The 17085-nt window shown below is 25.7% G+C and overlaps 1 protein-coding gene across 4 annotated transcripts in view; it reads right to left on the bottom strand.

The window, feature by feature from the left end:
• The window catches only part of LOC130672445 (A disintegrin and metalloproteinase with thrombospondin motifs 20-like), a 197967-nt gene that overhangs the window by 178694 nt on the left and 2188 nt on the right, over window positions 1–17085 (bottom strand). For 2 of the 4 annotated variants that reach the window (XM_057477042.1, XM_057477043.1), the window contains exons 1-2: window positions 16094–16318; window positions 14808–15707 (exon numbers count right to left, since the gene is read on the bottom strand). The exons of 1 other annotated variant lie outside the window; for it this stretch is intronic. In XM_057477042.1, the coding sequence (XP_057333025.1) occupies window positions 14808–15045 (238 nt within the window). In that variant the 5' untranslated portion in view covers window positions 15046–15707; window positions 16094–16318. Of the gene's footprint in view, window positions 1–14807; window positions 15708–16093; window positions 16320–17085 lie in introns of those variants that run through there. One more of the 4 variants, XM_057477044.1, reaches the window with a different exon arrangement.

The following is a 17085-nucleotide window of genomic DNA, read 5'->3' as shown; positions in this document are numbered from 1 at the left end:
TATATTAATATGATTATTATTGTTAGTTATTACTATTATTATATCTATATATGTATATATTTATTTGTATTTATTACAAAAGAACTGCTATATTAGTTATTGTATTGCATTGTATTGTGTTGTATATACACAAGTCACGATAGTAACTTAAGTATATATCGACAAATGAAATCAACTGTGACATTCGATGAATGACTCGTAAATTTATTATACATTCATAGGTACTTAAGTACTGTATTATTGCCACGCCTTTACACTTTTCTTCTCACTGTTACCTTTTAAACTTGGGTACTTTTTTTTTTTTTTTTATTATTATTAACTTTTAATCTATTGATATTTCCAGTCTTTGAACCAGTAGTTTTTAAATTTTTTGTCACGACTAAGATACTACTAAATATTCAGCTTTTAAAATATTGAAATTTGAATAGTTTGAGTTTTGACGAGTAGATAAGGTTTCAAGGTATGAAAAAAATTATGGTTTTTTTTATATTCGACACGAATGCTAATTTTCAGGTGAATAGATGATTAATTACTTTGGTCAAATTTTGAGAAAATTGTTTTTTTTTTTTTTTTATTATTATCGAAGTAATTTTTTGGGATTACGTAATTTTTGGAGTCACGGGTAGCGAATTTATGATAGAGAATAAACTCAAAAATATCGAATTAATTTTTGATCGCTGGAAGTGAAAGTTATTTTTAAAAAAATATATAGAGTAGTAAAAAAATATAGTCGATAATGATATTTATATTATTCATATATTCTTTGATCTAATTAATATTTATATCAACCCAATAAAAATTCTATATTTGGATATGAACGAATAAATTTTTGTCATAATGGAATCAACTTGTCACGAAAAAAATCACGAGTCAATTAAACTTGTGTCTGAGTTATAAAATTTATTTAAATTCACCTAATTTTTTTTTTAACTAATTTTTCTACAACTATTACGGAACTACAGAATAAATAATTTATTTATTTCCGCTCGCAAATAAATAAAAAATTTATAATGCATCTTTTTTTTATGTCATTCATTCATCACTTGCAGATTTTTTTTTTCTTTTTGATGATTTGTTAATGATATTATGACATAAACATTTGTAATATCACGAAAATAATTAATATGCAATAATTATTTTTCATTTATTTATTTATTTTTTTTTTCAAGTCAATTTATCCTTCTCCTGTCTATCAGAAGAATCGATTCAATATATAGATAATTTTTGCATATGCAATCACACGTGCATACTTAACACTATATATATATATATATTGAGATGTATATTATAAACATAGTAAGTTTCATTGACATTCAAGTGTTTTATTAAGTCAAAAGACTATGAATAAATTTATATATATATATATATATATATATTTATAAATATATTACAATGACTTTAAAAGTCTGTTCCTTTACCCTTAAATAACAATATTTATATATTTTAAATTTATTTATTTATCCTTTGGCTTTAAACTACTCAAGTTAAATGTTAAACGAGCTGCAACGTTTGACCTCATCTTATAAGTATTAAAAGAGTTCAGAGATTATCGACCGGATTTTTATTAGTTCGATTACCGGTTCAGTAACTCGAAATTTGCACTTTGGAATCGATTTAAATTAAAACCACAATAACAAAAACTCCAGATATTTATTTTATTTTTTAAAATAAAATTTTGTTTAGAGAAAAAAAAAAAAAAGAGTTGACGGATCGAGGATGTTGGCTGGGATCGGTGAGTCAGCGTCGGTCTCCAGACCCCGGCTGGTCATGAGTGAAGCTTGAAAATCAGTTTGGCATATTTGTTTATAATTCGAAATGGAAGTCGTTATTTTATTTTATTTGTATGCCACGAATCACTTTGAAATCGCATGAGTGCAATTTTAAAACAGAGAAGGAGGTTTATGCTCCACCGGCACGTACGTACGATGCACTTGTGGGGAAAACGATTAAATATACACAAATTGGTCCAGGGTCAGATTTATAAACATTATTAATAACAGTTTCTTTTTCTTTCTCTGAGCTTTCTTTGATATTCAGATTCTATAATAATAATAATAATTGATGGATAATCAATTATGTTCATTTCAAACTACTGATTTTTTCACGTCATTAGGAGAAATATTTTTGAAACATTGATAAGCCGATTCGAACTCGGTATCGCGGTTCAATGATAATTTGTTATTTTAAATTTTTAGCTGTAGTTTTAAATATTATTAATTTGTCCGCAATTAAATATAAGAACCTTCGGATGTCCGTCTCTCGTTTTCAATAAAAGTTTATATTTTATAAAATATTTAAATGATTATAAGAAAATTTAGCATAAATGATTCGGTCAAATTTATACGGCGGTTCATTTAAATTTTTAAATAAAAAAATTTTGTATTGAAGTTATGGTGAATAATTTCAAAAATCTGTAGTTCGTATTCATAACGCGAAATATCTCTTGAAATTTATGATGGAAAAAATTCAAACTAAAAGATGTTTTGAGTTGCACACAAATTTAGATGCATTTATATTCTAAAAATTTATATTTTTGGATCCTATGAATAGGGTACACTGAGAGATGTACCTGAAGATCGGAACGTTTTTCGCAGAACGAAAATAAGAAAAAAGAAATGGAGAAGTGAAAAATCTACTGGATCTAGATTTCGTAAATGTTTCGCACGTTACCCGAAAATGGCAGGCCACCCCCGACTACCCCTTAAGTCGCTGATAGACAGGAATTTCATGAATTATTTTCATTTTCGTTGCGAGAAAAACGTTCCGATCTTAAGGTACATCACTGAGAGAACAATTTATTTGAGCCAAATGAGATTTGTTTCAGGCAAATAAATCCCATATTTGAATGGACCCAGTTAGTGTTTATTTGAGACAAAGATATGGCTCATTTGAATGAAATAATGATTTGTTTATAGTTAACAAATCTTTATTTGGACTTTTTTTTCAACCAAGATTTGTTAACTATAAACAAACATATATTTGATTGAAATAAATGATTTCGTTCAGTAAAATAAATCTATTTATTTGACTCAAATAAATTGTTCTCTCAGTGTAGAAGTACCACGGCTGCCCAATTTCAAAACACAGTAAGTGACAAATTATTCGAAATCGATTTTTTAGTATTTTTAGTTCCAGTGGAGTCTTGTGAACATGATTCGATGCATATCTCAAAAATTTTATTTTTGTCAGTTACTGTGTTTTTAAATTGAGCAGCCGACCATTTGTGGCCACTGTTCCATTTTTGGACATTTGATGCCTTTTTTCATTAATGAAAAAGTGTTAAATAAAATTACCATTACAATGATGGGATAAAAAGTATCTTTTAACATTTTTCAAAAATTAATTATGATATTGGGTCTTTTACAAATTATAATATATGTTATTTTAATTTTTCAAGTGTCCAAAACTGGCTCTAAAGTGACCAGAAACGGTACCTCTACCCTATGTACGAAATTTAATGATTCATTTCTTAAAATTAATACCATAATATTTTTTAAAATAAATTTTTCATAATGTAACTGGTTCGAAATTTATATGAAAGTCAAAAAATATGTTCTCAATTTTCAAAATTAAGTAGTCAAAAAATTCAAAAAAATTAAGAATGCGTCTCTATTTAAAAAAATCTGTCGTAGATCAGTCATTTCAATTTTTAATTAAAAACATCATTAATGTGTCATTTAATAACAGAGTTCAACGGACGAGGGAATAAAATTTTGGAGATTTTTTCCACGTAAACAAAAAATATTGAATAAGAAGTTGAATAGTAAATTTATAAATACATTGCAGTAAAATAAATTTAATAACACGACCACACTTTGATTATCTATCAACTCACGTTTCATAAATTTTTTTTGTCTATACATTTACAATAATTCAAAATTAATATTACAAGCGAAAAACATATGATAAATGTTTATTTTAAGAATATTAGTTAATATATTCTTACAACACTAATTCAAAATGAATAATTCAATTGTCAGATGTAAGAGTATCGTCCGTACAATAGAAAGTCGCCGGTTCGAATCCACCTTACGGTTATTTTTAAGAAATATATATATTTATATTTTTATTCATAAACTTACTGAAATATTGCTTTAATATGTCCATTAATCAATCAATACCTAATTTCACACCTTTGGAATCACATTTTGAGAAATATTATTAATATCAAAATTTAAATAACAAAAATATTAATTTTATTTAATCCGACAAAAAAAATTTAATCCAAATGTACATTCACGTAATCACAATATGAAAGACTAGACCCGAGTGTAAAAAAAAATAATCAAATAAATAAAAGAAAGCAAAGAGCGAAAAAACTCGTAGGTGTCATTGTTAAAATGAAAAAGGACACTGCCTACGTATTTACGTATATAAAAATTGCGTACTTAACATCTCAATGTCCGTGGCACACGAGGAACGATTCTCCCTGTGTACAGTACTCACTTGATATTAAAAAATAAAAAAAAAATAATAAAAACTTGAAGAAATTTGATTGAATATTCAACATGTCATTGATTAATTTTATCGTCAAATATTTTATTCACATAAATTACACGTAATTTATCAAGCCTCAGCTGCTAAGTATATTCAGGTGTTACGACCAATTAAACCGACTTAAAATATCATGAGAATAATACACGTTTAGCTTCTCTCTTGTATTATTTAAAAAAAATAATAAAAAAACAGCGTAAGAAAAAAAATAATAAAAAATAATAATGATAATAGCAATAAAACACACGAGAATATTAAGTAGTATGTATATTTTTTTTATCACTCGTGTCGCTTCATATATATTCTATCTCACGCGTAATATACATCAAGACTTAAATGTTAAGCTGACATCAGCCTTCACGCCGTAAGCATTTTCCGAAATCGTACGATTACATTGAAATATCCTCGTTTATACTCTACTCAGTATATAAACTGCCTATATATCTAATGTATGTAATGTAACGTACGATTGTTAATGTCAAGCAAGTATAAACATGTTAATCGGTACGAGCAGTACAGGGTATAGAGTATCTAATTTATTTACTATTTTTTTTTTGTTTATTCAACTTTTTGCGGCTCAGTGCAATTGGCGAAATAAGATCGGTATTCCAGGATCAATTTTGTTCGTGACTATCCTTCAGGGTGTCGTTTTCTCTTATTTCTCGGCAGAGTTCACTCTCTTATATATTTGTATATATATACATACATAATGGTCGATGACCTCACTGATACTCTCAGGCTACTCTATTGTAAATTTGTCTTTCATTTGATATCATTTTTTTTTATTTATTATCGCTGTAAATACATGTTTTATATACTTTATCATTACAAATTTTTGTCCATTTTTTTTTTAATTATTTATATCAATAAAAGTCAGAGCTGAGTTAAGATAAATTGAATTATTTTTATTCTTAAAAAAATCACTGCAGACAAATTTTTTTCTGTTAATCTTTGAAATTTTTAAGTAATTGAGAAATTTTTGCTTTTAATTATAGATTTTTTTTTTAATAATTTGATCTTTATGTTTATAATTTCAAATTTGTCAGTTACTTTTTATCAGATTTTGAAAATTTCCACAAAAATTCAAACCCTGATATTTATATAAGAAATATTAGTATACACGGATAGAAAATTATGGAAACGGTTCCCATAATTCTATAAAATTATTTCCTATACCAACATAGGAATTAGAACCATAAGTGTTTCCAATAATTATAGGAACAGTTCCTATAATTATGGGAATGCTACCCACAACATTATATGGTTCCTATAATTATAGGAATAGTTCCTATAATTTATAGAAATTGTTCCTATAATATTATGGGCATCATTTCAATAATATATAGGAATGAACCCTATATTTGATAGAAATCATTCCCATAAAGTATAGGAACCATTCCCATAACATTATAGGAATGGTTCCTATAATAGTATGGGAACTATTCATACTATCATAGGAACCATTCCTATAGTATTATGGGAATGGTTCCCATACTGTCATGAAAAAATAGATTCAAAGAAAAGTGTGGTAATCACTTCTACAATACACAGAAATATTATTAAATATAAAACCAAAAATTCAAACATTGAAAAAAAAATTCGTATTTGGCAAAAACATTAAAATTTTTAACAAAAAATTTTTTTTTTCAACAAATTTAGCGTCGAAGAAGCTTCATTTGAATCTCTCCATGTCATGAGGGAAATTTCTACACTATTTTGCAAAAAAAAATTTTCTTCCCTTCGGTCGAAAAGTCTCAACTTTCGGGCCACTTCCCTGAACGAAGTTGCAACTTTCCGACGTCGTCGAGCAGTAAAATAGTATACGCACCTTGGCCAGTAAAAAAGAAAGCCTCAGACCACATGTAATATAATATTTATGATATTATGGGAATGGTTCCCATAAAATTATGGGAATAGTTCCCATAATAATATGGAATTGATTCCCATATTGGTATAGGATCTATTCCCATACCATTATGGGAATGGTTCCTATAGTATTATGGGAACTATTCCCATATATTATGGGAACCATCCCTATAATAGTATGGTTACAATTCCTATACCATTATGGGAACTATTCCCATCATTCATAGCAAAAGTTCCGATAATTTTCTTTCCGTGTAGAAATCAGTGATTTTTTTTTTTTTTTTTTTTTTAAATAACATCTGAAAAAATTTGAAACTAAATGCAACTTTTTTTAAGCGAAAAATTGACAGCAAAAATAAAAAATTCATACATCAATTAATTTTCCCTTTTTATCGAATGAGAATGATGACAAAAAAAAATCTGTTGTTTCCAAATTTAACCAACTAATTAACCCTAGAATTTTTTTTTAAATTTTTAAAAACTAAAAATTAAATTTTGATAAAACTTTTTTAATTTTTACACAAAAAAACTAAACAATACTAATTTTTTTTTATCAAAATGAAAAAAAGTTACGAACAATAGCTTTTGTATTTGAAGTGGAATAAAATTTAATTGTCAAATAAATAAAATAAAATAACCCATTATAACCACAAGTAAAAAACATTTCACCAATCCATCAAAATTAATAAACCCGAAAATAAAAAAAAAAAAAGCTAAAAACGTGTGAGTGTAAAATTTTTTATTTTAATTTACCCAATCATTCAACTTAACACAGAAACGCCTCGTTTGCTTACGCAACCGACCGCAGTTCAGCCAGTAGCTGCGGTTTATTTTTTATATTTTCGCGCTATCAAAACTCAATAATTTCGCGACAGGGTTAATAAAGAAATTTACTGTCCGGTCTAAAAAAATTATTACGACTCAAACAAAATTAAAAAGAAAAGCAAAAAAATTTGCTCACCGCGTTGATAATACGATACCTTAGAACAGGATATGGGATGCGCGGTCGGTGATATGTAGAAAGACATAATGTTGATACGACACAAGTAAAGATACAAGCGTGGTCACACGGCAAGGACGGCAAGACGAGTGTGTTATTGACGCTACGGGTTAGCGACTGTTTCCAAGGTGTGTCTAAGATACTTTATACTTATTACTTTACTTTAAACTTTTTACATCAACACCAATATCAACATCAACATCAACGATTACTTCAATATCATTAATCAAAATTGGAAAAAAATTTTCTTTTTAAATACACAGAAAAAAACTTAATCTTGAGTCAAGAAAATTTTTTGAAGACTAACGTTTTCGGGAACAGTCAAGATTTTTTCTTGAGCCAACAAAATTTTTCTTGGTCAAAGGAAATTTCTACACTCAAAAGAAGGATTTTTGACGCAAGAAAAATTGCGATCCTGAAATTAACAGACAATTAATAATTATCGGATTTTTTTTTCACTAATCAATTACAAAAAAAAAAAAAATATGCACATGTAGAAAATTTAACGAACTATAGGTGCAATTTTTTCAAATACTTTTTATTTTATAAGTTATCGTTTCAAAAAAAATCCAAAAATTATTAGACGTCGGCTAACTTCAGTATTATGAAAAATTTTGTATTATGAAGTAACAATAAAAATTTTTTTTAGGACTAGAAAAAATTTCTTGGCGCAAGAATTTATTTCTTACCTGAAAAAATTTTTTAGGGCAAGTAAAAATTTTTTGCGCAAAGAAATTCTTTTTTTTGGTGAACTTCAACTGAGAAAATTGAAGTTTTCAAAAATTTTTTCTTAAATCAAGAATATTTACCTTGAGTCGAGATTTTTTTTTTGTGTGTACTATCAATAATTTAATTTCAGATAAAAGTTAGAAGATAACCAACTACCAATTGTAATATAAATCAATAAACGTTTTAATATTACGGTCTTATTGAATTTCCGTATGCCATAACTATTACGTAGGATTTGAACTCATATGAGACTTTAGTATATTATAATTTAGTTGTAATGAATAATTAAATGACCTATAATATACTAGATTGATTCGCGAAATTATTTTATTATTAATATATTTCGTAGAAATTTATTCCGATTGGTCGACTTTAAAAATTACAAGTCAAATGTGAATTGATGTACTTAGAACTTTTTAGTCTAGTTAAATACTCATAGAGAATAATTTCATCGCAGGAATGAATGATAAATTAATTTTATAGTTTTTTTCCCCTTGAAATTTGAATTTTTGTAAATAAAACGATTTAATGTCAGTAATTATTTTGGAAACTATGACACACAGTGTAAAGATTATAAAACATTATTGAAGAAGAATAAATTTGCTTAAAAAAAAATGTTAGCTACTGAAACTGGCTTAAATATTTGTATTTTAATGGATGTTGAAAATAAGGTCTCGGTCAAGGTGAGAACTGGGCTGCCGTATCGGCCGTAAAATTTTTTTTTCACCATTTGGAGTAATAAAAATTTGAAAAAAAAAAAAAAAATATTACTATGCTGCGAAATAATAATTATTGTTATGGAAACTTTTAATTAATCAATAATTATTCATTAGAAAATTTAATTCAAATTTAAAAAAAATATAAAATCTAATACCTGATTTTTAAATATTAAATATAAATTTATAAATTCGTTTGAATCAAATTAAATAGATTTTTTAATAAATATAAAACTCGACGTTTGAATGTAAGGTAAAAGTCCCTATACCCGCTCACTTTTCATTGGAGTGAGATTTAATTACTCAATATAAATGATTAAATAAAATGAAAAACCATATTTTTTTATGGTTATTTTTTGTAGATTCAAGTATTAGAATAAAATTTAAGTTTGAAGAATAATGTTGATAATTAAGGATTATTAATTTTTTAAATAAGGTCCTTGAGTGTACCCATAGTCGCTCACTAAAAGTTGTGATGTACCATTACTCGACCAACACATGGCCCTATAGTAGCTCAAAGACAATATCAATTAAACTATGATAAGTTTATTGATTTGGACAAATAATTTATAAATTATACTACTTTATTCTTTCGTAACATAAAATTTCATGAATTTTAAAAATATATTTAATAAGATAAAGTTATCACAATTCTCAAAAAATTTGATGTAACCTAAATTTAATCTAAGGAATGAACGTCAAAGTAAAAAATACCCGGCTGAGCGCGATTTTGAAAACAATCACTTAATTTAAATTTCTAATCTATTATAAAATAATTTGATACATTATATTTTTATATATTTAGATTCACAAATAATTATTTATCAATAATAATTTTTTTAGTTGAAATTTGCCTTTATAAAAATTATAAAAAACGCATTAAACAGTTAAAGTGAGCGACTAATGGTACTGAGCGGGTATAGGGGCTTTTACCTTACGTAGAAAAAAAGTCTCGACTGAAAGTAAATAATCTTGATTCAAATTTTTTTTTAAAACTTCAATTTTTTCGAATAGTAGAAATTTTCTTTGATCAAAACGAATTTTCTTTAATCAAGAAAAATTTTCTTGGTTCGAGAAAATCTTGACTTAGTTCTCGAAAACGTTTTTCTTCCAAAATATTTTCTTGAATCAAGATAACTTTTTTTTTAAGTATGTTACATATTTTTAATTATTCATTTTATTTTAATATTTAACTTTACGACTGTAAATTTTAAATATTTATACTAAAAAAAAAAAAGGATTTCTTGGCTCAAAAAATTTTTACTCGCCCCAAGAAAATTATTTTGGGGCAAAAAAAGTTTTTTTGGAGCAAGAAAAAATTTTTTGAGGCCAGACAAAAAATTCTTGCGCCAAGAAATTTTTTCCAGTCCTAAGAAAATTTTTCTCTTCAATTCATAGTGCAAAGTATTTATTGCGCCAAGAAATCCTTCTTTTTCTGTGCAACTATTACTAGTCAAGAAATATTGAATATAAAATAGGTAAAAAACAATTAAATATCATTTTTATTACGACTACAAGAATGACAAGTCACTGCGCCAAGTGTCAATGAACCTGACTCGACATTGTCTCTGATGTATTAAGTAAAGTTTAAAAAAATAATAATAACAACAACAACAAAAAACTAATATCATGTATAAGTGGAAGATATAAAGCGACATCCCTTACAGCAAAACATAAATATTTATTTCTTGGCACCACGAATCATTAACAAATTCTCCCTACTCTGTCACTGTCCTCTTATGAAACTACTCTGTCATTCTATTCTCTACATTTACTTTTCTTTAGGCCTCATACTGAATGATATATATTTATATATGTAGTGCATTATTTTTTTTTCATTTGCGTGTATATGTACATGTGTATATGTACACATTATGTCTGAATGGTAAAAGTAATACAGGATATAATATTCAACGAAATTCGTGACCCGAGTGTACAGTAATTGACGTTGCTAAAAAAGCAAGACGTGAATGATGATATACTTTACGATCTGTTGAGATCAGGTCCAAGCAGTTAATGTCTGGTTATACTAAACATTTGTTTTTTATTTTATATTTTTTAACTTTCATTTTCTAAACATCATTTACTTTCAAGGTTTCCTGACCTTCAAATTTATTTTAACTATTACGAGATGATAAAAAAGTAGTTTGATTATTCAAAAAATCACTTAATTTTTTTTGGAAAAAAAAAAAAAAATATAAAAGAAATTTTTATGAGTAACAGTCAGTCATTTGAAATGAAAATTTTTAGAAATACTCAAAGTTCAAAATTAACATTTTAAAGTTTGAGAAACGTAATTTTCAAATATTCAGTAGAATACTAAAGAACAAAATTTTTTTGGCTGTTTTTACTAAATGACGTCAAAAAATTTATAATACTGGAGTTTAATGATTTTTGGATTTTTTTAAAAACAATAAATTAAAAAAAAAAAAATATTTTAAAAAATTGCACCTATAGTTTATTAGATTTTCTATGTGTGCATATTTTTAGTTTTGTTTTTCTTAAAATTGAATTGGAAAAAAAATCCGAAAATTTTTAATTGTCGGTCAACTTCAGGATCATAAAAAATTTTCATACAAATTAAATTTTTTTTTAATAATAACCAGAAAAATATTTTAAGACATTTTAAAAATTTAATCTGAAAATTTTTTTCAAAATATCCCACCGGCTAAAAAAAATTACCGAAATCTACACAATTAAAATTGAACATTTTTTAAAAAATTATCTAATTTTTTAACAGGCGACTTAATGATATGATTTACTAATTAAAAATAAATATAACGAAAAAAATTACAGACAATATCAATCTCTCAAAAGACTCTTTTATTTTCCGTCTTCTTAATTCAAATACTGACTAAATTATTAATTTTCTAGGCTAATTAAATCATAGCTCTGAAATAATATTTTAAAAATTTACTGTATTATAAATCTAAAGAGATCTTAAACTATAATTTATGTATATCTCAAAATAAAACCATTGAACAGGCATCACTATTTACTTAATGAGTGACTAAAGAGTAAAAGTGCCCGACTGACTACACACTATTCGTTATTCGTTGATAAGAAATAACTTGACATTTAATTTTTTAGGATTTCAGACAAAAAAAAAATTTAATTATCTATAAATACAGCCAATTGACAATACCATTGCTTATTCAGCTTATTAATAGTACGAAAAAAATATATAAATAAATTTCCTTATTGCATCGTCACTCAATTTTCTTATTACTAAGTCAATTGAACGTTCTATTAATAGCATCACTGGCTGCATACTAAAAGTCAATGCATGTATGCAATATATGTAATAGTAATATCTCAAGTATTACTTGTTGCTCTTGCGTGTATTTATTAATATATAATATATAAATATACATGTATATGTAATGATACTGGAAAAGGTGAAAGTAGCAGATTACCGATCTAAACGATATAATAATCCATTGATCATATTATACCACATCGTGACATTAATTCAACTGCCTGAGTCTATTTAAGCTTATGATTATTCACCTTCTTTTTGGTATTTAATTATAATAACAAAATTTATGTAATTACTCAATAAACTATTGATTTTAAGATATCGATATAATGTGAAATTAAGTTAACCGACGTCTAATAATTTTTGAATTTTTTTAAAAACGATAAATCATAAAAATAAAATTATTTGAAAAATTGCACTTATAGTTTTTTTAATTTTCTACATGTGCAATTTTTTTTTTTTTTTTTTTAATTGATTTGTTGAAAAAAAAATCCGAAAATTGTTGATTGTCTGCTGACTTCAAAATCATGAAATTTAATGATACCGAAGTCAGCCAACGTCTAATAATTTTTGGATTTTTTTCAAAAGGATAAATTATAAAAAAAAAAATAATTAAAAAAATTGCACCTGTAGTTCTTTTAGTTTTCTACATGTGTAATTTTTCAGTATTTCTTTTTTTTCCATTGATTTGTTGAAAATAAACATCCGAAAATTATTAATTGTCTGCTAAAAAAATTTATTTTTAATTTTTAAATTTCAGTGGAAATACTAAAGTTGAAAAAAACTGGATTTTGATTCGCGGCTAAAAAACTTTAAAGTTCAAGTAAATACGAGAAAGTTTAAATAAAATCAGTATTAGAATTTTTAACTAACAAGACTGCAGATTAAAAAGAACTAAAAAAATTTGAATTTTTTTGAATGCCGACATTTTAAAATTAAAAATTGTGATTTTTTTCGATTTTGAAATTCAAGGAAAAAAAAAAACCAGAAACTAGAAATGATAAATTAAAAAAAAAAAAATTGATTATCAATATTTTGAACTTCGAGTAATAGAAAAATTATAATTATTTACTATGAGAAATAAATTTAGTATTCGTTTAACGCGATATATTATCCGTAAAAAGCGAGCTGATGTCTTACAACACGTGATCCTAATCTACTTACTTCAGCAGAAATATGAAACTTGCCAAGTATACATTTTTAACCTGTTCCATATCAAACTTTAATTTTTTTTCCCTGCTTGAAAAAAAATTTCCATTGAAATTTCCGCTTTTGGAATTAACTCAAAATTCAATCAAAGCGTAATGTTGTTCATTAAAAAAAAAAATAAGAAATTTAAATTGATACAATCCAAGTGTGTTTGTATGTCAAGCTCATAAATCACCAGAATTCAAACAAGAAAATATATTGCTATCAAAATCACATATTTTTGTAGAACAAACAGCTTATTATTTGTCTCACAAATCCTTTGCACTTAATAAATATTTTTGAAGACGATTGTAAGTTTTTATTCGATTAAATTAATTATAAATATTTGTTGTATAAAATAAAAAAAATTCTATCTAATTAGCACCACATTTGAGAGTCTGCGCCAATAACAGGAGCAGCAATAAAAAAAAATCCAAGATGAAATAGAATAATTAGAATCTGGTAACAGTCGTAAAGATTTGAAATAAAAAAAAATTTATGATCTAGTCAAATCTTGTTAGATCTAAATTATTTTTTCCCGAGTTACGTATTGCAATAAATCTGTTACTATTCAGAGTAATATTTTCTACTTATTATTATTTTACAAGTGACCCATCGAGCTTTTAACGTCTTTTTTTTCGATCGTAAAATATTTAGTACTCTCTTTATCTAAAATTTTTTCTAGCCATTTTTTCTAATAAATTCTTTACTGGACCCAAGATCTATAACTTTTAAAATAATTTCTTCAATAGAACCGTAAAAAAATTCGGTCATCAAAAATAATTATCACCGGCCGCATATATTTTCGCGAACATCAATTTCAAATTTTTTAAAAATATTTGAGTCAATAAAAATAATGATCCTGAAGTTAACAGACAATTGAAAATTTTTAGATTTCTTTTTTTCAAAAAATCAATAAAAAAAAAAAAAACTAAAAAAAAAAAAAACTAAAAAATGCACATGTCGAAAAATGAAAAAACTATAAGTGCAATTATTCAAAATATTTTTTTTTAATAATTTATCGTTTTTAAAAAAAATTCAAAAAAATTATTAGATGTCGGCAAACTCCAGTATCATTCAAATACACAGAAGAAAAGGCCCAAAATCTTTTACCCACCCCAAGAAAATTTTTACTTGCTCAAAAAAATTTTTCGCATTATGAATTGAAAACGAAAATTTTCTTCGGACGTAAAAAAAATTTTCCTGAGCAAAGAAAGTACTTTTTGGGTAAAAAAAATTTGTCTAAGCCCAGAAATTTTTTCGAGTCCAAATTTTTGATTCATTTCATGATGAAAAATTTTTCTTCTGCCGAGAATTTTTTTTTTCTATTTACATAACAGTTTAAAAATCTATCAATCAGTTTCAATTACTTGATGTACCTGGAGATCGCAGTCGATTTTATGTAATTCGACTGCTTGAAGGGTAGTTAGGGTGGCCTGTAATTTCCGAAAAACGTTCCGATCTTCAGGTACATACTCATTATTTACAATAAAAATCTGATGCATAAACAATCACAGATGATAACAATCATAATAACAATGATATATAAACTCACCATTATTATCAGCATAATTATCATCAGAATCTTGATCAGTTATTTTCTCATGTATCCGAAGTTGTCTATTGTCGTTTAATTTACGATGCAATCCCGTAAAATTAGTCACTTTAGATTTACCGGGATAAGATGTGTCTGCGGTATTTATACTCGTCCAGAGTATCACGAGAAACACTACGAGAAAAACAATCGCCAACGCTGCTACGATAGACGATACACGATTTGATAATCGCGACATTTTTACATATATATATATGTCAACATATATATCCTATCAAATGTCTTTATCAATAAAATAAATTAAAAATCGATTTATTTATAAACAATAAATCATCAATTATTTATTAATTATTTTTCTGGTCATTTTAATTGACTCAAAAAATAGTTTGAACATTCTATTGTTGAAATATATAAATTCATATATTTGTTCTAAACATCAATAAATAATAATTTAATTTGGCAGTGGGTTAAAATTAATCCTACACATCCGAGATATCTCAAGTCCACAAGACGTCAGTCATGATTTTTAAGATTTTATCATATATATGTATATATATATTCGTATATATACATGTAATGTTGAATAAACACTTGTATCGTTATAAATTATAGAAACATTTTTTTAAATTTATAACTTATTTCGCGATTTATTGTTTTTTTTTTTTTTTAGTTTATTTATTTTATTGATATTGTAATTAAACATAAATGTTTTTATGAAGGTATCGAGTAAAAAAATGTCTATCGTGGATACATTTAAGTATCGATTGTGGTTTTAAAAATAAAACAATTAAATATGAAACCGTTTAAACCGCGCACTTTTTAAATTCACTACACTCGAGCACTTTTCGCGGTTTTTTTCGTCTCCCTCGTGTTAAACTTCATAATCAATTTTTTTTTTATCTACAATAAAAAAAATAATTTAATTAGATATCGAATATTAAATTTTGAATCCTAAATTTTCATTTTTCAATTGAAACAAAAATTTGCTCCAATTTTTTAGATGAATTTTTTATGATACTAAAGTTAGCTGACGTCTATAAATTTTTGGATTTTTTTAAAAACTATAAATTAGAAAAAAAAAATATTTCAAAAAATTGCACCTGTAGTTTTTCAAATTCTCTACATGTGCATATTTTTAGTTTTTTTTTTTTTTTTAATTAAATTCTTGGAAAAAAAATCCGAAAATTGTTTATTGTCTTCTAACTTCAGGATCATAATTTTTTTTAATAAAATAAAAAATTTTAATACAACAAATTGAAATGAAAATATTCAAAAATATAACATACCTTCGAAAAACGATCCAATAAATAAATAATAAAAAATCACTCACTAAAAAACGAATTATAAAAAAATGAAAAAATGGAGTATGTAAAAAAAAAAATTAAGAAATACTAAAAAAAACTAATGACAGCTGACAGAATAGATTATGGGAATCTGAGTATGAATGATAAGAGAGAGTACGAGAGGGAGACACGACCGGCTAGCTCCGCTCGCATGCACCAACTGAACAAACTTTTAAACAGCGAATCCTCGCATCCTCCGCGAGCTGTTGAGAGTTCTTGTGCGAACACGGTATCCACCGTTTATCCCTTCTACTTAAAATTTATTCGACTGTTTTACTCCCGCTGTACCAATAAAAAACCATACTACTTTTTTTTCATTTCTAAAATAGTTTGATTCGTCTTTATATTCAAATTTTAAACAAATTCATTGAACCCAAGTCTACTAAAGAATAAAAATTATGATACTGAAGTTAGCAGACAATTAAAAATTTTTTGATATTTTTTTTGAACAATTAAATGTGAAGAAAAAAAAAAACTAAAAATATGCACGTGTAGAAAATGTAAAAGACTACAAGTGCATTTTTTTTAAATATTTTTTTTTTTTTATAATTTATCGTTTTTTTAAAAATCCAAAAATTATTAGACGTTGGCTAATTTCAGTATCATTAAAAATTATCATTACTTTTATTCCACCCAAAAGTACTATCACCTGCTTGACAATTTTATCCGCTAACTCACAATCGCAACAGGATATTTTCTTACTGATTGCAGAAGAAATCACTTGTTAACAGTGATAACGATAAACTACTTGATTTACTGGTTTTATTTAAGAAATAATCCGCCGAAATATTTTTTTTTAAATATTAGAGGGTCATGAGTGCGAATGTAGCAGACATCAGACAAATTTAAAATTATTTATAAATCGAGTAAATAAAATAAAATTTAACAAAATACACATTTAAAAAATTTTGAAATTAATAAGTGCATTTTTTGTA

The sequence above is a fragment of the Microplitis mediator genome, chromosome 7, assembly GCF_029852145.1.
Source record: "Microplitis mediator isolate UGA2020A chromosome 7, iyMicMedi2.1, whole genome shotgun sequence".
NCBI lineage: Eukaryota > Metazoa > Arthropoda > Insecta > Hymenoptera > Braconidae > Microplitis > Microplitis mediator.
Note: the sequence above shows the minus strand (reverse complement) of the source record. Positions and strands in the feature narration are given on the sequence as shown.